The 21,870-nt window shown below is 35.1% G+C and overlaps 1 protein-coding gene across 9 annotated transcripts in view; it reads left to right on the top strand.

Annotated features, from left to right (window-relative positions):
• Positions 1–8,566, top strand: part of LOC135450478 (sodium channel protein type 2 subunit alpha-like) — a 66,871-nt gene extending 58,305 nt beyond the window's left edge. For all 9 annotated transcript variants that reach the window (XM_064718705.1, XM_064718707.1, XM_064718710.1 and 6 more), the window contains 4 exons: positions 1,138–1,275; positions 2,974–3,078; positions 4,172–4,442; positions 5,285–8,566. In XM_064718705.1, coding sequence (XP_064574775.1) covers positions 1,138–1,275; positions 2,974–3,078; positions 4,172–4,442; positions 5,285–6,477 — 1,707 coding nt within the window. In that variant the 3' untranslated portion in view covers positions 6,478–8,566. The remainder of the gene's footprint in view (positions 1–1,137; positions 1,276–2,973; positions 3,079–4,171; positions 4,443–5,284) is intronic.
• The last annotated feature ends 13,304 nt before the right edge of the window (positions 8,567–21,870 follow it).

The raw sequence follows: 21,870 nt of genomic DNA on the forward strand, positions 1-21,870 counted from the left end.
ATTATTTTCTGAGAAAGAGTATAAAATTTAAACAGCTACATACACAACAAAGAATTATAATCAACATAAATAAATATTTTTTTGATTCTCAGAATTTTTACTGGAAAGAATCTCACTTCCTTCTGTTTAGCCAAAAAAGCTAAATTAATTTAAGTGGATTTTTTTTTGTTGTTATAAAGTTAGTGTAATAGAACAAATAACAGATTTTCGACAAATTCTTTTGGTAATCATAAGTATGAATTAATTTAAGATTATATTATGCAGTTATTAAATAAGGAATACATTAATCAGGTTTTATAATTTGTAACTGTGCATTTTGTTGTTTCCTTAGGTTGAGTACCTATGTTACCTAGATATTTTAGTGCAATTAGATTTTAAGACTGAAGATCACCTGCTAAGCTTTCTGGGGATTAGTTTTTTATTTTGGCTACAAAACTAATACTCTGTTTAACTTACACAAATGGTCATGTTAGTGATATCCAGAGTAAAACACTCTGTTTCATTAGCATTTCTACACTCAAGCTTGTTGTGCTCTAGAGGTGCAGATGCTGGGATGTGGCATCCAGATAAACCGAGACAATAACAAAATCTTCCTTCAAAATTTCCTCAATTTAATGGATTTCACAAAACACATATTCACTAGATATTTCTTGAAAGCAGCTGTTCCTAGCTGGATGTAAGAATGTTCAAGCAAGACCAAAAGAGTTCCAGGGAGATTTGGGCAGTAGTAAAACTTATTGTTTCTGTTCCATGATAATATACTGAACACAATATAAAATATTTAGATTTCTGCTAATAAAATTTTAAGTATTAATGACTGCTCTACATCCCACCTTGCTTATTTCTTCTATATGAGGGACTTTTTATATGTGTACATATAGAAACATATCTGTGAGCACATTTACTTAAAAATTACATATGAGCAATATTTCTGTCAGCTTCCAGTTCTCCAGATATTGATTGGAATGGACAAGTTGGATCTTTTTAATAAATTAGTGCTCTTTATAATAAACTTTTAATAAATTAGTGGTTTTCATAGCTTTTCTGTCTGAGATGGCATATACCTAATTCTAAATTATACGTATTGTTTTTTAAATCTAATATTCTCATGGGTAATAATTTTTTTTTTTTTGATAGGTAAAAGATCAACCTAAGTATGAAGACAACTTGTATATGTACCTCTATTTTGTCATCTTTATCATATTTGGATCATTTTTTACCTTGAACCTTTTCATTGGTGTTATTATAGACAACTTCAACCAACAAAAAAAGAAGATAAGTATTTAAAATATTTCCATATTGGTATGAATTACTAGCTATAAAGAATTAAAAAGTTATTTCTCTAAGGCTAATAAAAATCAAAAGTAATTTCAACACTTGAAGTAAAGTGTGTCTTAAAAAATAATAAATAATTATCTATACTAAAATTTGTGGATGTGATTCTGAACTTTGCATTTTTTGCTTTTTGAGAAATGAAAAGTTGGTTCATAATAATTTGCAATTTGAGTGTATAGTTAAAATGAGGATGTGAAAAGTGATCATGAATTATTGGTTTGATTAGATGCACTATTATCTGGAATGAAATAATTTATTTTTCAATTTACTCTAAAGTATTAAGATAAATTAAGGTATATTCATTATAATTAGTCTTACAAACTCTTGATGCTTAATGAAGACAAAATATGGCATTGTGTTGATACAGTGAATAACGGATCTGCAAACTGATTTAACAATAAGTTAAGAGTAAGTCAAATAGACCTCTTATGAATAGGCTTGTAGGTATAAGTAAAAATGTGCACATAAGGGCTTTTTTTTCTAACACTTCTATAAGAATGAGATTAATTCATTAGACACAAATACAATCTATAATTTTTATCAGTAGTAAAGCAAAGATATACAGGGAATAGTGGTTTCTTTCTGTGTATTTTTGACATGAAAGTGTGTTTAAAATAGTTGTATTGATAGTGCATACAGTTCAGTTTTAAAGAACCTTAGAATATAAAAATACAAATAATCACATTTAAAATATTTTGAAGCCTCACAGTTTTTAGTTTTCAAATGTCAGGGTCATTCTAAATTTTTGTGTGCTGTGAAAAAGCAGTTTCATATGATCTGGTTTTTTTTCAATCACCAATTAAATAACAGCAATACCAGACAGAATCTCTGGTAAAAGAAAACTGTGAACTACAGAAATTTTCCCTTGTGAAAGTACTCTTTAGTTTCCTAAACATGTCTGGGGTTACTATCAATTTTGTGATGCTTCAGGCTGTGATGGCCAATTTAGCAGACAGTGATGCTAACATTGTGCTTCCGTCTGACTCAGTGAAGATTCATCAATAAGCACAATTCACCTATACTGGAAGTCAGTCAGACACTTGCACATCTGACTGGCAGCATTTGTGTCTGCAAACAAAGGCTGATTTGAGTTTATCAAGGTTCCTTCCAGTGGTGTTTTAATTTGCTATGGCATGACATGAATTACTTTTCCTAATTTTACGTCAAAGGTGGGGTTTTTTTTTGCTGTTAAAACCCATGGATTAGATACTAATACACTCTCCTAACACAATTTCTGCCTCAAAGTTATGCCTCTTTTAGTTTTGTCTAGCTGTAATCCTGAAAGTCTATGCAGAAGATAGGCAATGCAAGGCACTAGTTATGTTCCTATTCACTAAACATATCCTAATCACCAAGTTATTGAACAGCACCAGTAGTGCAAGAATGCTTTCAGCCATTTCAGCAAAAGTGAGCATGGAAACATTGGAAAAACTCAACTGCCAAGCTGACAAGGCACCAGTAATGGGTTTTTCCTGTGTGTTAGGAGTGTATATGAACATCCACCTTATAAACACCTGAAAAAAACCCCTTCCTTTTTATATAAATTAAATATAATTTTAATATTATATTACAGGGAGATATACTGTAAATAAATGTTCTATGTGTGGATAATAATTAATTTTGATATTATTTCTTTACTTTGGAGGTCAGGATATATTTATGACAGAAGAACAGAAGAAATATTACAATGCAATGAAAAAATTGGGATCCAAAAAGCCACAGAAACCTATACCGAGGCCAGTGGTACGAGTGATTTGATTTTCACATCCCTTAAATTAAATACTCATTTGGGAATATAGTCTTGTCCACAAGATAAGGTTATAGGTCTGGAAAGAAAATATTTTTTCCATTTATTTTCTTGTAATGGTAGAAATTGTCCCTTTTTGAATCCATCAGATTAGATCATTAATATTTTGTTTAAAAACATACACACTGAAGTATGAACAAAATTATTTAATAATGTTAAATTTAATAATGATAAATTTCAACATTCCCTGCCTAAGTCCTGGAAAACCACAATTGTTTGGATCATTTATCGGTTCTTGTTACCAGGGATAAACTTCATTTTCTGTTTTTTCTCCTCACAGAGAATTTGTAGGAAATGGGAATGCACTGGCCCTTGCTGCTGAAGACAGAAAGGGGCACTGGTAATCTATTGGGAAGGACAGATGCAGAAAATCTTGCAGAGAGAAAGAATGTCCTAGGGAGTAAAGCATAGACTAGGATAAATATGTCTCTAAGATAAGACACTACTCTTGTTATTTACTGAACTCCTACGTTGTTTAAAAAAATAAAATACTTGTTGCACCTTATGCACCAAGTGGTTAAAAATAGACTTTCTAAGGAGAGACATATGGCAAAAAACATTGAGCTAAGTACTAAAGAAAAACTAGGATATTACAGTCATGGTGTGTTTGAGACATGTGTCTTCAGCAGTCCAATGATCTCACCAAGCACAATTAGTTTAAGAAAGAAAGAGGGTTAGCATTCTAAAACCATCTGAGAATAAAGAGAAGAAAATTAGCTTTTATTCAGCTGGTACTCTTGCTGGCTATCAATTTACACCACCCATTCACCCCAATAATATTAACTGTCATTGTTATTACTCTTATTATTGCAGCATTTCCCTTCTTGCCTCTTCAGCCAACATTGGTGAACTTCTTTATTCACTCTAGCAAGATGAGACATAAACCAGCATGTGTTAGGCTTATTGCCTCTATTGTGAATGAGTCTCGCTTTGCACTCCTAAATCTTGAAGGGTGTTGTTTTCTCATTTGGCATTTTAAAAGAAAATTATTTTCACTGTATAAACTGTATTCCATCTTTGTGTTTGCAGAACAAATTCCAAGGCATGATCTTTGATTTTGTAACCAAACAAGTATTTGACATCAGCATCATGATTCTCATCTGCCTTAACATGGTCACAATGATGGTAGAAACAGATGATCAGAGTAAAGAAATGGAAACAATTTTATCCCGGATTAACCTGGTGTTCATTGTCCTTTTCACTGGAGAATTTGTCCTGAAATTAATTTCACTTCGCCATTACTACTTCACTATAGGCTGGAATATTTTTGATTTTGTGGTTGTGATTCTCTCCATAGTAGGTAAGAGCAACTCACTTTCAAGAAAGAATTACTGGAAGTAATAGGAAACATTTGTTTCAAGTATGTTAATGCTGATTGTGGAATTTCCTTTTTCCTATGCCCTATGTATCGATTCAGATCTTCATATTATCTAGCACACAATATATGTAATGTTGCATAAAAGATTTTTATCTCTCCCATTAGATTCACTGTCATTTTCCACATCAAAAGACATAATGGAACTGTTTGGCACATTAGAGTAATGTGCACAAATATAAAGAGGAATGTTTAGTGGTATATGCAAACTAACCACAGATTTACTTTCAATACTAAAACTGAAAATTATGTGAAATGGGTGAGATTTTTTACTTTTGCTAATTAAGATCTGTCAGTTAAAATCTAGTGACTATCCAAGGTGCAAATGAGTGACAAATCTGAGAAAGATTGAGCTGATAAAACATAGATCTGTTAAAGAAATCTCTGGCTTGCAGAAATTAAGCCAATATCATCCTTCATAAAGAAAGTGCTTATAGGCTCAGCTTCAAGAATTAGCTGTATTTAAGACATAAACATCCCTTTCCCAATAATTTGAAGAACTACTGAAAGCTTACACAGGGACTACCTACTTGCTATAATCAGTCTTTATTTTACTTATTTACCTTCTCTAGGATAACATTTCAACATAAGAAGAGATGCTTTCACCTTATTAACAGCTTTCAATAAAATGTAATAACTTGTATAATTTTTGCTATAGCATAGAATCCCTACACTGATTATATTGGAGATAGCAATAACTAAATCTTTCTATAGGTAATTAATGAATTAATTTAAAATTCTATTTTAATTATTCACTGTTTTCCCAGGTATGTTTTTGGCTGAGATGATTGAGAAGTACTTTGTATCTCCCACACTATTCAGAGTCATCCGGCTTGCCAGGATCGGTCGAATCCTGCGCCTCATTAAAGGCGCTAAGGGAATCCGCACTCTGCTTTTTGCTTTGATGATGTCTCTCCCTGCTTTGTTCAACATTGGGCTGCTGCTCTTCCTGGTCATGTTCATCTATGCCATATTTGGCATGTCCAACTTTGCCTACGTCAAGAGGGAAGTTGGGATTGATGACATGTTCAACTTTGAAACGTTTGGCAACAGCATGATCTGCCTGTTCCAGATCACCACGTCCGCTGGCTGGGACGGTTTGCTCGCCCCAATTCTCAACAGTGGGGAGCCGGACTGTGACCCCCATAAAGATCATCCAGGGAGCTCTGTGAAAGGTGACTGTGGCAACCCTTCTGTTGGGATTTTCTTCTTTGTCAGCTACATTATCATATCTTTTCTGGTAGTGGTGAACATGTACATTGCTGTGATTTTGGAGAACTTCAGTGTTGCTACTGAAGAAAGCGCTGAACCCTTGAGCGAGGATGACTTTGAGATGTTCTATGAAGTCTGGGAGAAGTTTGACCCCGATGCAACACAATTTATAGAATATAGTAAATTATCAGATTTTGCTGCTTCATTAGATCCACCTCTTCTCATAGCAAAACCCAACAAAGTCCAGCTTATTGCAATGGATCTGCCCATGGTGAGCGGTGACAGAATTCACTGCCTTGACATCTTGTTTGCTTTCACAAAGCGTGTTTTGGGGGAAAGTGGGGAGATGGATGCCCTCAGAATACAGATGGAAGATCGGTTTATGGCAGCCAATCCTTCTAAAGTCTCCTATGAACCAATTACAACCACACTGAAACGAAAGCAGGAGGAGGTGTCTGCTGTCATCATTCAGCGTGCTTACAGACGTCACCTCTTAAGGGTAAAAGTTAAACAGGTGTCTAGTATATATAATAGAAATAAAAACAAAGAAGGAGATGGACACATTATAAAAGAGATAATTATTGATAAACTAAAAGGAAACTCCACCCCAGAAAAAACAGATGAGAGTTCTTCTACAACTTCCCCACCCTCTTATGACAGTGTAACAAAGCCAGACAAAGAAAAATATGAAAAAGATAAAGCAGAAAAGAACTACAAAGGTAAAGACATCAGGGAAAATAAAAAATAATGATCTAAGAATTTTGTTAATGGGACAACTTGTTTACAGTCTTTGCGAATGAATCATCAACTGGACTCCTGCAGGAGATTTATGCCAAACTGACAGTTTTTACACATGTGTGTGTGTGCGTGTGCGCGCGCGTGTGTGCATATATATACATTATATATATACTTAAGGTCAGTGCCTATAACAAAACAGTGAACCTCCATCATCGGACTGTCACTCTGTTAATCAGGGTAAAAAACTTGACAAGAGGTTTCTGTTTTCACTACAGCTGACACTGCTAAGAATAAGGGAAAAGGTGGCTCCCTAGAGAAGATGGAGCATGAAATGAGTGCAAAAAGATACTTTATTTCCACAACATGTAGAACAGTAATTCTCTTCACTGTTTGTAATGCAACTGCCACATTTGTCATATTTTTACAAAAACTGTATTAGTGTATTTATCATTTTTTAATTCACAGGTTGTTTACTATTACATGGGACTATTTTTGTAATAGGTTTTATGTTGGGGAAAGAGGTATGAGGACCAGGAGTTCTACTCTCAGATTCTCTATAATGTACAGATAGGAGTGATTTGCATAGACATGCTGCACTTGTCAATCATGCATAAATAAAAATATGACATTGCACAAAGCTGAAGATTTTAAGGACTTCCATGTTTCAGGGTTGCTCTTAAATTTGAAGTATTCTAACTACTTGTATGGCTGCATCCAGACTATGTGCATCCAGATTAATGTGCCTGGAGAGTCTCCTCTAATTTACAGGAATCTGCAATGACTTATTTTTATGTGAATGACTAAACATGAATAAGTTCATGTTTATGTTAAAATATTTACAGTTCAAAAAATATTGTGCAGTTTCTGCACTGGAAAAATAGCTTCACCAAAATATATCTGGGAGTTCTTTTGTTTTGTTTTGGTTTTGACAGCTGTTCTTTTTTCCTGGGCTATTTTTTGGTTACTGTCTTCTGTCATTATCTCCAATATCCAGTGAATCCATTAAATACCTTTTCCATGTAAATATTAACAGTATACTGTTGTGCATATTTGAACATAGAATTAAATGGCTTTGCCGCATTGAATTGCATCAGATATGTACCACAGTATGGTTAATTTGCAAGAGCTCAACGGGACATGATGTATTCTGTGTCATAGATAGGGGAGCATCACTGATGCATGTCAATGCTGTTGCTGCTGTACCTTGCTCCTTCACTGTCCACAGTCTCCACTATAGGAAGCCATGTGTCAGTGATGAAGTGAATCAAGTTGTCCACCCAGACCTCATTCTTTCAAATCATTAAGCAATAGTTTGCAGCTATTTATGAGCTTTTTTAGTTTTGCATTTTAAATTTGAAGTGGCTGCTATGTCGTGTAGAATCAGACTGTACAGGCCATATTGCAAACTGTTAAACCTGTTGACAATGTGGTTAGCATATATAAATAATGTAAAGAAATACCATTTGGCAACAGTTCTGTATATAAGAAAAGTGTCTTCAAGTTTAGATCACTGTTTCTTATATTTCTTTCCTCATTCACTTGGCTTATTTTCTAACCACAGTAATTCCAAACTGGCATCATCACACTATGGGGAAAAAAAAGTGAGTATTTGTAGACTATCTTGTTTTAATAATATATTTGCATATATTCCAATGTGAAGTAAATTGTGTAAATCTGGAACCCAGCTTGTTTCCAAATAGTTACAGGACATAGCAAGGAAAGCATTAGGGGAATGTGTGAATTTCTAAGCACTATTTGCATCAGAAATTCCAAGATAGTCTCATAGTTGATTAAATCCTTGCTGTCTTGCAGTGTCTGTTTACATAGTCTACTCTTATTCTTTTTTGAATCACAGTTCACTAGACTTGTACAAATAAAATATTTCCCAAGAAAAAAATGGCACATTTGTATAATCGAAGACATCAGAACATTTTGTGTTTCATGCACAAGCTAACATTAAATGTAGAATCTTTCTTTTACAAATGCTTTTGACTTGTAATGTGTTGGTGAAATGCATGCAAGAAATTGTTATTATCATAAACAACGCAAACAATATTACATATGAGCCAAAAAAATAAAGATTTCTTTTTTAAAAATTATGTTTATTTTGTTTTGTCTCTGACCTTCAGTTGGTTAAAGCAAGATAAAAACTGACTTTGGTACAAAGAAGAATTACTTTCTTTTTCCCTAAAACTAAATACCTTATTATTCATATTTCAACTTCTATGTAAAATACCTATAAAAATATCTAAGAACTTTGATAAAACTGCATTTCTTTTTACCTCTTTGTTATCAGCATATTGTCTGGGAATAAAACAGGATACCTACACAATTCAAACCCCAAAATGTCTCTTAGCCCTCAAAAGCCCTCCTCAGCCATAAAGGCACTCCTCACTACTGCTACCTAAGCTGCCCATGTTTTATGAGTCCTAAATATGCAAATAAACTTTCCAATGACTTTTTTTGTTTGGTCCCATTTAACATTTAGCCAAGTGACAAAATGTTATTGCAAACAGTTGGGCTTACTTGTCTAGTGATTCTTTTTTATTCCAGTAATTCTCAAAATTAATAAATGCCATCTCAGCTGATCTCTCAAGTAAGGGATAACACTGATGCTGAGCTGTGACAAGTAATGTTCATAACCAAAGTACCTGGATGTTAAATGATAACACAGTTTGACTTAATATGGATGTCATCAAGCTGTTCAAGGGCAGAAAGGTATAGGACACTGAAATACATTATTATATTATCTAATTTAAAATTTATCATTACACTTCAAAATTAACAGTAAGTAGAATATTCCTGGAGTTTACTCACTGGCATGTTTTCAGTGTTCCTTATTCTGTGGATATTATACCATATTGAACATATTTTGGCTGAATATTAAATTTCTCATATAACCATGAAATAACTGATGGAACATTGTAACATTAAAGTCTATCAAAAACTCTAATTCACTGAGCATCAGCAGTTGCTGCAGCTGTCTCTGAGTTGGACAATTATGCAATAAGGAAGCCATACTTCACTAGTTTACAGAAAATGCTGAGTTGAAAGGGACCCACAAGGATCATTGAGTCCAATTCCTGATGAGGAATGGAACTTAATAATTCATTTTCAGGAACCTGGAGTCTCTTACAGTACTCTGTAAACTGAGGTTATTGCATCCATCTACTACCAAGCATGGTATGTGCAAAAACACTGACAGTGCTTTTGGCGTGGACTAGCAGAAATGCCTGAGGGTCTTGGTCCAACCTGGTCTGTGAACAGGCTCACTTTGAGGGCATGTATGTCCTCCTAATTACCCTTCGCTGCTTCTGTGAACAACTTCTTCCCTTTATCACACAGAAATCAGTTGAATTTGTATAATTTAAACCTCACATTACTGCACTCCTATGCTTCCAATGCATGTGAATGGAAAAGACATTTCAAAGAACACTCCACATGCTAGTAGGAAAGCCAGTAGTGATGGCTATTCCAGTCGAGCATAATTTTATACTACTACCATATTGTGCTTGTATTCCTTCCCTACTGTTAATCCTCCTTTGTTTCCAGTCAGCAAAGTAGGATTCCTTATTTTATTAGCTCCTAAAATCCTCACTGTACAACTACACTGATCCATGTCCAGGTGAATTTTCAACATGTCCAACCACAGACAAAATGCCTTCCACTCTGTATTCAACTTCTTATCTGTCACGTATTGCCAAAAAGAGAGCATTAGTAATGCTGACAGTGGAGCTAAGTCACTCTCCTAGTATAAGTTCATTACTTGGTACTTTTCCTTAATGAGTTTTCAGATGAAAAAATTTCCACATGAATGCCCAGAAAGGAGACATATTCCTGTTCAGTACATTACAAATTAATTCATAGGGCAGCACAGCTTAATGCTGTTCCCATGCAAGTGTTCCCAGAAGTCCCAGTGCCTCACATGAGCTAATGCAGCAGTACTACCATGTGCACAGTCATAAAAGAGTAACGAGCTTACAGAATTAACTGGAGCTAATTCAGCACTGAAGTAATTTTAACAAAGGAGGAAAGACCAGTGTGTGATGGAAAAAAAACCCAACTGTTTCCTCCAAGAAGCAGACTGGCCACAATAAAGACAAGCAGGACTGCCATTATGGGAAGTTAGGATCCTAATAGTCAAATGTATTTACTGTGAAATTCATTAATGCATTAAAGGAAATGGTGAGTACCCAGCACTTCTTAGTCCATTATAAATTGCATACTGTAATTTATTGACAAAAAAAATTTAAATCCTTTGGAAGGTGAAATCATGATAGGAATTAAAAAATCAGGAAAGTCCTTGCTCAGAGGGTTCATAACTAGTTTATGACTGACATGATACATTATTATTATTGCTACACTAAATGTCATAATTGTGTGAAGATTTTTACATTTCAGAACTTAACTCTCTTGAAGTGCCATTTGTTGTGATTTTTATGTTCGTCTCACTAATTCTTCAACTAGAAAGATAAAATGGAAAAAAAATAAAGAAAACTGAACATCAAAGATTATTGGACTAACAACCAAATCTTACACTTAAAATAAGTTTGTATTATTTTTTAATTTTTGCCATTTTGAAAATGTTTGGCTATCTAGAAAAAGATAAGCCTTGGAAAAGACAAAAAAGACCATGAGAGTGAAGCTCAAAACTACAGAAATACTTAATTATAAGTAGACAAAGCAAATAGCAAGCAGAGTTCATTAGCCATGTGTTCAAATTACTGAGCTCGTTACAATGGATGTTTTCTAAAAGATCATGATTAATTCACATCCAATTTAATAATAAGACAAGAGAAGGTAAAGGAGAATGGTGAAGTGCTGTGATCTGTTTCCACTAAACACCACAGAGCAGGGATGTGCTTCATCTTTGTAATGTAACACATACTCTGCACCATTTCACAAATTAAATACCTCACCCTCATAGAAGAAAACATACTGCAACATGAGGCTTGGCTAAGCTAAGAGAATAAATTGTACTGCAGTAGCCTAAGTAAACTGAAGCCAATTACCATCTCTCAGGAGAAAAGACAAATCACATGCATCTCTGCAGCAAGTGCTATGTTTGATGCATATATGAAAAGACATATCATGAACAATTTATAGCAGTAAAGCAGGCATTCGTTCCCAAGCATTCCACACTTCAAGTACATTTCCTGTATAATAAAATCCACTTAATGGTTTTTTTTCCTCATAACCTACATTAAGGGGTAACAGGGAAAACACTATAACCCCTGAAAGTATTCATTGTTTTAATAGGAAACACACATAAAAATACAAAAAAGCACTTACCAGACCTTACATAGCATTACTATTTTTTTTCTATAACAGGAATTTCAGCATCACAGGGATCTTTGAGCTTTATTCTAAAACCGTAGTAGTCTGTACATACATGGATCACAAACACTCTATCTCACCATTTTCCTGATACAGAAGTGTTTGGTTTGCTTTCAGAAGGCATAGCCCCAGATACATGCTTACAGTGAAATACAAGCAAATTACAGTCTTAATGAGTGAAACTGGTCATCTAAATCAAAGTGGGTCATGTCATTTTTTTCCCTCAGTCTAACGCAGCGATATCACATCCAGCAAACCAAAAGAAGCAGTTTAACACCTTGACATGCACAGGTTTTTAAATTATGTCAAACAAACACTGTAAGTTATATTATCAATTTTTTTCCCAGAGATTTGGACCTGACTGACTTAACTGAACAGCCACAAAAATGTACACATCTTCAATTTTTCCTCTTGTTGCTGTTACAGGGGGATGGCAGTGATGGGTCTAATTTTATGACTGCAGGAAGCTCAGTCCTGGTATACACTTTAGAGATCCCAGCTCTGATCTAAGGAAGGAAATTGATTGACCCAGAAAAAAATAACAGATTTTATCTCTGCAGAATATCAAAGGCCTTATCTTACCTCTTCATGCAAATATGCAGAGAAAGATCTGAGAAGTGTGTGAAAGCATGCAATGCCAAAGTTGTATAAATTCTCTCTACTAAGAAACATTAAAGGATATACATAAACACAAAAATACAGAGAAGGTTAAAGGGATAGTAGTTTTAATTTATATAGTCAGATCTCAACACATGTCATAGGTATTATTTGTTCTTTGGATGGGATTTTGCTTCTGCAAGTCCAGGGAACAGCACATTCATTTCAAACTCTGAAAGTGACGAGACAAAAGTGGCAGAGCATATGCTACTTCCATGAATGTGTGCTGTGTAGAAAGGATGTTACTAACATCTCCCATCTGCACCAGGCGCATCCTTAATTCATGTGTTGCAGAGTTTGTTCAGAAATTAGGACAGGCAATGATTTTTATATTACTGTTATCTTCATAATGAAGTCTTTTACCTAGAATCTAATTTAAAGTGCATTTTCAGTTATATGTTTTAGCCTTAAAATCTATAACTGCCCCATTTAGCACTTTTTTTCCTTTTTTTACCAAAGAACGAGAATAAATTACCCGGTGTATCCAGGCTGTGCAATAGGCAGAAGCAGCATTTAAATTACCTGCATCCTCTACCATGCCTTCTAGGTTCCTCACACACAGCAGAATTTCAGGAGTTCCACATGGGCACATGAAGCAGCATCCTGCTTGCTGCCCATACACATGGAAATATACACTGAGTGGAAATAGCTGTTAGGGGTACTTGGCTTCCATTGTAGGGGAATGCTCGGTTCCTAGATCCAGCACAACTAGCCTATTTTCATACTGTGATCTGAGTTCGCTACACTCCGACATTGGCACCTTGTATCAATATCTAGTAGCCTTGTTCTCATGTCATTAAAAACAAGTCATTAAACTTTATAGGTAACTAAAATACAAAGCCCCCCTTTGTTTAGTTACGCCCAGCATACTTGTCCAGAGCATGCAATGTTTTTTTTACTTAGGTGATTTATCCTGTTAATGAAACAGGCGGAGCAATTTGTTGGCTGGGTAGTAAATTCTCAAAGTGATTTTTTGAGCCTATACTTCTTGTTCTAACAATTTTATTTATATTTTTCAGACTGTTCATATATACAAGAATATACAAGCTCTTTTTTTTGCTTCATGTTAAAATATGTAACTGACAATGCTGTTTACTGGCTTGGCTGTTCCCAATCCACATTCTGCAGAATTTGTCTAGCTGAAGCTAGAGATTGTAAATATTTTACAGTAAAACTATATTCCTGTATTTTCTAGGTCACTGCTTTTTTCTGTTCCCAAATCATTAGGAACAAACAGCAGAGTGAAGGAAATGCTTCATCTGAAGATGGAGTACAAAGGAGACCAGTTCTCTGCAGCTCACCACTGCTCCCACACTGCTCCGCAGCACTGAAAACATACACAATGCTGCTTCCCTTGGGAAACTAAGATCCAGACAGTAACTCTCATTTAACATGAGGACTGAGACACTTCAAGGAAGTACTAGCTGGAGCCCTTTCTTCCATTTAGCCAAATCATTCTAATTAATTCCCCATTAAAAAGGTAAGATTTCTTTCCATCTTTACTCTCCCAGAGCTCTACACTCTCCTTCTTTATGTCAGCCTACATTAATTTGAAACAGAGACATCTTCCTGTTGTCTGTGTACAACATTCCTGACTGACCTTTAGGCCGAAAACTCCAACACTAAATAATTTAAATTTTATCACAAATAACAAACACTTTTCCACAACCCATCTTCTCCAGGTATTATGTGTAGTCATACGGAGTAACAACTGCATGGTCCTTATGCAGGTCCACTAGTGCAAAGCACAAAAATACCCAGCTTTCATTTACCTTGTTCTGCACTCTTCAAGTCTGACAGTCCTTTACCTTTTTTGAGGTTATGGTAACTCTCTTACATATCTAAGTTTCCCACTCCTTACTCAAGCACTTCCTCCTGTAGAAGAGGTGTTTATTTTTGCTACTGCAAAGGAGGAGTGGAATTGAAAGGACAAGTATCCTGCAGCAACTCCAACTCCAGCTGTGGTCTTGGCAGATTACAAAAGTTTAAACGAGGCCACTCCAGGTCAGACCACACAAAGCATATGGAAGGAAAATACTAACAATTCACTAGGTGGCACTTTTATGACCCACTTGAATCTGAAGCCAAAGAAGATGCAATCATATTTTTCTGCTATGACATTGACAAGGTCAAACCATATTTCATCACCGAAAGTGCTTTAGGACTTCTTTCACAAGCAAAAGTCTATGTGTCCTAAGCAAAGTCCAGCTTCGTATTTCTACTTACCTAATTTGCTGGGATATACTGTGGGAAGACTGAGACGAAGGGCTTTTCCCATTTATTCTCATTAACATTTCCCACCAAGTGTGTCTACTTTCTGTTGCTAGAAGCAGTCATAGCCACAGAGTTCTCCCTTCTTATTCAGACCAGTGCCCTAAACCACTGCTGTATTAACATGTTCTCACCTCAGCATATAGGTATACCTTTCCTTCTGAAGTGCCTGACTCGGGGAAAACCTTTGGTCAATACAATGCAAAGGCTCAGGCAGTCCAACTGTGACTGTCCTCTTGACTTTCCAATCCACGTAAAGATTTTAAATGGCAAATGCAAGCAGCCTCTATCACACTGTCTGCAGTGATTGATTCTTTCCCATTCCTGCATTTCAGGGAGCACGCACACAAATAATAGGGTGGACAGGGTAGGCATGTAACCATGTGCAACCCATACAAAAGAACCCACAGCTAGAAGGAGAATATCTTCATGCCCTTCCCCCATTCAGGAATTACTATCATCTTACAAGAGCCCTCCCTAAGGGCTGTATGTAGTCATGGTGACAAGACATCACCACCTGTCTGCCCCTGCAATGGAGGCAATGAGCCAGAATGCAAAGCTTTGTTTTGCTGCTGCTGAATGCATATAGCACATTTCCAAATAGCCTGATTCAAATAGAAACCAAAGAAAACGACAACACTTTTCAAAACACAAAATCTGAAGAAAGTTCCAGATTTATTAATAATGGTTTATGAAAATGAATCAATAAAACAAAGTGGCTTTAAAATCTACATGAATTAACATGCTTCACACTCTTCAAAATGCAATTTTAATCATAAAATCATAAAAAAAGGATGCTTTATGACCAAAAGCTGAAAATGCCAACAATACAGAAACAGAATTTAAAATAGGCTGCAACTGCTAACACACATTGCTTTTATCTCAGTGAAAATGCACACAGACTATTACATACTGCTTGCCTGCTCTTAACAATGTCCAGCTTGCAGCATTTTGCCGGTTTTGGTACTGACTCCAAACAACAGCTGACCAAAAATCACAGAGAACCTGCTAAGTACTAGCACAACACCACTCAGTGAAGAGCAGCAGTAAACATTATAAATAATGAAACTGGCAGGTGAAATGCATCCCAGCAAAGAAAGGAGATGGGAGCAGAGTATTCCCTCCTCATCCCAGATATCTAACTTATAACTCAGGTTATGCATTCATTAGGCAGCACCTCACAGCTCTCAGACGTGGCTGCATGTCCCTACCTCAGGCTGAGCTTGCCCTAGGCAAGACACAATGGGAGTATCTCCTTTCTCTTATCTTCCCAGTACACTGAGTTTCCCTAAGAAAGAAATGAAGACTGGCAAGGATTTTCAGTGTTCAGCAAGTTTCCTGAAATGGCTGAATTGGAGGGTGAGGACTAAAAAGCAAGCTGCAGAATTCTCTGTTTTGTGGTTTAGATTTATCAGCAGAGATTGTACATAGGTTTTCTGAGGCTGCACTGTTGAATTGGGCTGGACCCCTATTTTCCTATATGGGCAAGAGCTACTAGACACCTGGATCTCTTATGGACCTATTCACGTGGGCTGGCTCTTCTCTGCACATGCTCTGCCTAGGTGCAAAGCTACATCACAGGGAGAACAAGATCAGCAGAAGACCTCTTTTACCTCCAGAAGACCTTTTACCTCCAGTGTAGCTGATTTGGAGAAGGGGATGTCATTAGTAAATATAATAGTTCATTTAATGCTGACATTAAATATTTTCAAGGAAGACTAGCTTAGTAGCCTGGTGAGTCAAAAATTTGCCTTCCTCCATGGAAAAAATTATTATATTTGCTAGGTCAAAGATGAGAATGCCTTCTTCCACATTTATAAAGTACTATAACAGATATACAAATTCAGATAAGACACAGATTTAGCTAAGAAAAATCTATATATGATATTTATTTATACAATCCACTTGAATTTTTTCTGCCCCTTTATGGGTGTTGTCTCAGTTACATTATGGGGTACGGATTAATTTCAGTGTATCATCAGAAATGGAAGCCTGCCACGAAATTAAGACATGGGTTTTGATCTACTAATTTTTCAAGGGAATTACTGCCATGTCTTTTTTTCAGTTTAGTTTAAAATTAAGTATTGTTTGCAAATCCAAATTTGACATATGGGACATAGTTTTGAATTGAAATTCTTGCTATAATTCTGTACCAGTTGTAGCCTCCTAACTGGTGTTGGTGTGATATCTAAATACAATTATAGACTAAAAAAGTTTCACACAATGACAATATCAAATGAAATAAATGTGTACAGCCATCTATAACTTTGCCTTTTCTCATTATGGACATGTGTTATACATATCTATACAAAATACAGTTCAGAAAATTTCATAACAATTCAGCAGTGTTACACAAAGGTGACAACAAACAAAATCAACCATGCATCACCAACTTCACTGTCTTATACAATGACAAGTGACTGGATAGACAAGGGAAGAGCAGTGGATGTTGTCTACCTGGACTTCAGTGAGGCTTTTGACACCATCCCCCATGATATCCTGTGAGGCAAGCTCAGAAAGTGCAGGCTGGACAAGTAGATGGTGAGGTGGATTAAGAACTGGCTGAATGGGAGGTCTCAAGGGGCTGTGATCAGTGGCAAAGAACCTACTTATCTAACCAGTCTCTAAAGCAAGTCAACTGTTATAAGAAGACAAATACCATCAAGATATCCCTCCCGGAACAGTAAAAGGAAAAAAACATCTGAAACAAAACCTCCCAGCAAACCAAAAATCCCAGTTTATTCAAGTCTTGTATTTTCTTTGCAATACATTTATATACAATACACGAAAAGTAGTTTCAGAGGAACTTAAACAACTATAAGCCTTCTCTGAAGGAAATGCCTTTAAAATTGCACTAAAATAATAGTGTTGCTTCAGTGCTGCTCACGCAAATTACATTTGCTTGGATTATAAATTGGGCAAATTTAAATAAATCATTCACTAAATTGTGTGGCTTGGTTTATTTCCATTCCATACCAAATTCAAATTCCAGAAACAGAATTTGAAGATCAAGCTAAGTTATTTCTGATTTTTCTACTGGTGCTGACTGAAACGTGCTCTTGTTCCACAGGCTACAATTTACCTATTACTCTCCCCAAGTAAATTATAATCTTGATACCTCTATTCCCTGTTTATATCCCCTCTCTGTGCTGTTCTCTGTAGTTATCACTATTTCCTTTCTCATATGATCTGAGACAAATTATTCCCAATGGTATTTAATTTTGAAGTTTGTTGTTATCCTTCAGATCCATAAAAGGGGCTTCTGTGACCAAATGCTACTTTTTGAACTTTACTAATCATTCCAAGAAAACATAACACCAGTACCTGCAATTCCAATCTGGTATCTGACTCGACATAGGAGCCAGTATGTCTGTATGGTTGTTTTAATGATTCTGAAAGAGATGAGATGAAGACATCCTATACAATCACTTTATGGCATTAGTACAGACTGCATTGCCTAACTACTTAAGTGATGCCACTGAGATCTCTGCACAAATGAAAAAAAACAATCACAGGTTAGACTTCAATAAAATGCTAGCAAGGGTTAAATTCTGCTTTAATCCTTAAACTGGCAGCTATTAAATGTGCTCTTAAATGTGCCTCAAGATTTTCTTTATAATATTTCTTGATCTGTCAAGGAGCAATGAATAAAATAACTAGGAAATGTTATTTCTTTCCTCATGATGAAGTGGGAGGAAGAAGGGAGAGCAGACCATGTAGTGAAGTCAAAGAATCCAGCTTTCAAAGAAAAGTTAAAGCAGTGACATCAAAACTGATAATTATTTACTAACTACAGTGTTATTCACATTGAAACATTGCAAATTTCAGATGAAAACAGGATCCTTTCCAGTTTGCAGTTATTTAGCTTTAAAGGAGATAGATATTTGTCATGAAGAAAAGGTTAAAAATCCAGTAATCTAGTGAAAAATAGAACTCTATCAACCTAGCCTAGTTGCGTTTGCAAATTGCATCTCAAATAATAAAATAAATTTTCTAAGTGAGCAATGTTCTAAATAACAAAGTCAGCTTTCTCCATTTCTCTTCTACCACCCCTCTGAGTTTAAAATTCTGTTTTGAGTACACCCACACACTATCAGAAAGTGAAGGAATAAAAAACAAACACAAATAGCGAGATCATCTATTTACATACATTCATGTCTATAAGGTAGAAGCAGACAGGAAGATATCAAGTAGAACAGGAAGAAGCAGGGAAATGAAGAGAGCCTTTCATGTGGACAATATACTCAACCTACAAAGCACTGCAGTAAGATTAACTATTCTTATCCTATTTCAGAGTAATAAAAAGATGACTAATATGAAATACAAAAATTACAAAATGAAGGTAAGTCTTGGAGACAAACACTGAGGTTCTTGAATTCATATTAATATGGACAGTAACATGAGCACTCTGCTTATTTACAAAATCTGAGATAAATAATACAGAAGAGTTAAGACTAATAAAACATTAACAATTCTCTCTCAGTTCTCATATAGCCTTATGTTATTTATTCTAAACAAGGTTGGATAATAGTAGGGGTAAATGAAGCTCTAATCTTGTGCTATTTACTAAGATGACATAAAAGGCTTTGAAATCCAATAAAATTTTCTTAATATCCTTAATATTACTGCCATAAAATGGTAAGAGATTCCCAGAAAGAAAACAAAACCCAACTGCATGTAGGTCTTCATTAGGAAACCAGGCTACCCTTTAACTCACTAGAAGCAATTCACTGATGATTCTGGCTGCAACCAGGCAGAACAGATAAAGAACAAAATTTTCAAAAATCTCATCATGCCTTTGTATTTACTATAAGTTTACCATAAATGATCCTGAAATTTTTTACTCTTAATCAATCAGTGACAGCTTAAATCTAAAAGCCATTATAAACTACGTACAAACTGCTGCTGTGACACTAAAGATCTTTTTCATGTGTAGCTGTGATGTCACCATTTCACCACTTATCCTCTACGTCTGATTATTGGTCAACATGAGATTTTGCAGTTAAGAGCAAAACTGTTGGCCTGTTTGTGAACTGCTTTAGCAAACTAAATGGCTGACAGCATATGGTCTGACTAACATGAGGTGATAGAAGGAAGGATCTTTACATTACCACATTCTAAATTAATTTCATGGCTAACAACATGACTGTGTAATGGCCATGTATGATTATGTGGTGTTGCATGACACCATTCTCTTTATGGTGACCTGTGTAAAGGTGCCCCACAAATTATTTCAAATTATGGAAACGTTTCACAGGATCAATTCTGGTTAAATACCAGTCTTTGATTCCATGGCTTATATTTTTAGTGAAGAGTCTCCTTAAAAATTAACTATCATATTCTGGATGAATAAAGTAAATCCAATGAGGTAAAAACCAGAATTACAGTGGCTCAATAAGTAATAAAAAATAATGGTTATTTCATGGCAACTTGCAATAAGGATGCTCTAAAATTCTTATTGACTTGCCTAATCCTAGTAAAATCTTTCTAAAGTGTTTTTATAGACCATAACTCTGTAGTGCAGCAAGCAGAGTTTGTGCATAAACACGATGACCTAGTTTTCAACATCTGCAAGTCTTAGCTTGAAGCTTGTTTGTTACTTGAAAGGCAATTAAAATTTAAACAAGTGTGAAAGAACAAACTCTTATTTTCCTTGAATTTCTATGAAAAAACCCAGTTACACATTAACTAATATTTAATACAAAGCTATATCAGAATTGAAAATAACAGCAGATAATTAGTATTCATATTTTTTAGACCAAAACAAACCACAGAGAGATACTAAAACATACACAAAAATATAAAAGAACAGTAGAGGTAAACAGTTCAGGAGATTAGGTTGAGCAATTCCTTTCAAATTATAAACCATGTACAGAAAGAGTAATTCCACAGGACATTCTTAAAGTTAAGAGATAAGCTGCGAGTCAATGAACTAAGTGATCTGTGTATTATTGTATGGAATTGATTAAAAATTCAGACACTCATCTTGCAACAGTTAAATACTCCACATAAAAGGTGTCTTTCAAACATCAGTATTTGCAGAGAGAAACTTATTACTCTTTTCCTCTGATAGCAATTTTTTTCATTGTATTTGCATCTTGTACTATTTAACTAGGATGGGTTTTCTGTTAGTTATTGAACATGATGTTTATTACAAGCACAAAGGTTATCCAGATCAAAATAATTTCTGTTCCAAAGAGCTTGTAAACTAAACACAGAAAAACACAAGAAAAATTGCCAAAGTATCAAAGGGCATTATAGCACCCATTTTAAAAGGAAGCTACAGAACCCAAGTAATTTATACTCCTTCATGTCTGGAAAAATGTTCTAGAAGACAAAGGTGCAAAAACTTATTATACTAAAAAAACTATACTGAGTAAATGTAGCTCCATCCCTGTCACTGCTTCAAAGGATGGCTTTCTAGTTAAAGCACAAATGCTGAAGTAAAAAGGACCGCATCCAGTAACCATCTCCTCTGCAGGACTTCAGACTTTTGGCTGAGACTGTTACTTATTTTCTTTACTTCTATCTGTGTTCAGAGTCCAAATGTAGGTGTTATACAAATATATGTAACATCTACATAAAGAAGTGTTCTAGACTTCCCCTTACTTGCTCCATGTAAGGCATATAAATTATTTTCATGACAAAATGCGGCATTCTACAGACAAGCACTCAATACTACAAACATAACATTTCTGCTTCCACAGACTATAATATTCATAAAAGGAATAACTGATAAAGTATGGAAAATAGAGTAGTCACAGGACACTAACCTGCTTTTAAAATTAAGTATGTATTACCATTCTTTGTGAACGTACATTTAAAACGCAAATATTATTCAAAAATACAAATACCTGATCTGATTACATAAATATCTGATCTTGGTGCATTAAAGGAATGTAGAAGAATAGGATGCCAACAGCATAGAAATATTACTATTTTATTACTATATATTTGTGTACTTTCTGCTCCTTATATTTATCTTAAATTCAGTCTTCATATTGTTGTGATTTCTTTATTGTTTTAAGTATCATTACTCATACCTTTTACTCTTATTAATACAAAGTGTTTTCAAATCATGAAAGACACCAGACATATATTTATATGCTTTTACTCTGACACTGATACTGGATAAAGT

The sequence above is a fragment of the Zonotrichia leucophrys genome, chromosome 7 (assembly GCF_028769735.1).
Source record: "Zonotrichia leucophrys gambelii isolate GWCS_2022_RI chromosome 7, RI_Zleu_2.0, whole genome shotgun sequence".
Classification (NCBI taxonomy): Eukaryota; Metazoa; Chordata; class Aves; order Passeriformes; family Passerellidae; genus Zonotrichia; species Zonotrichia leucophrys.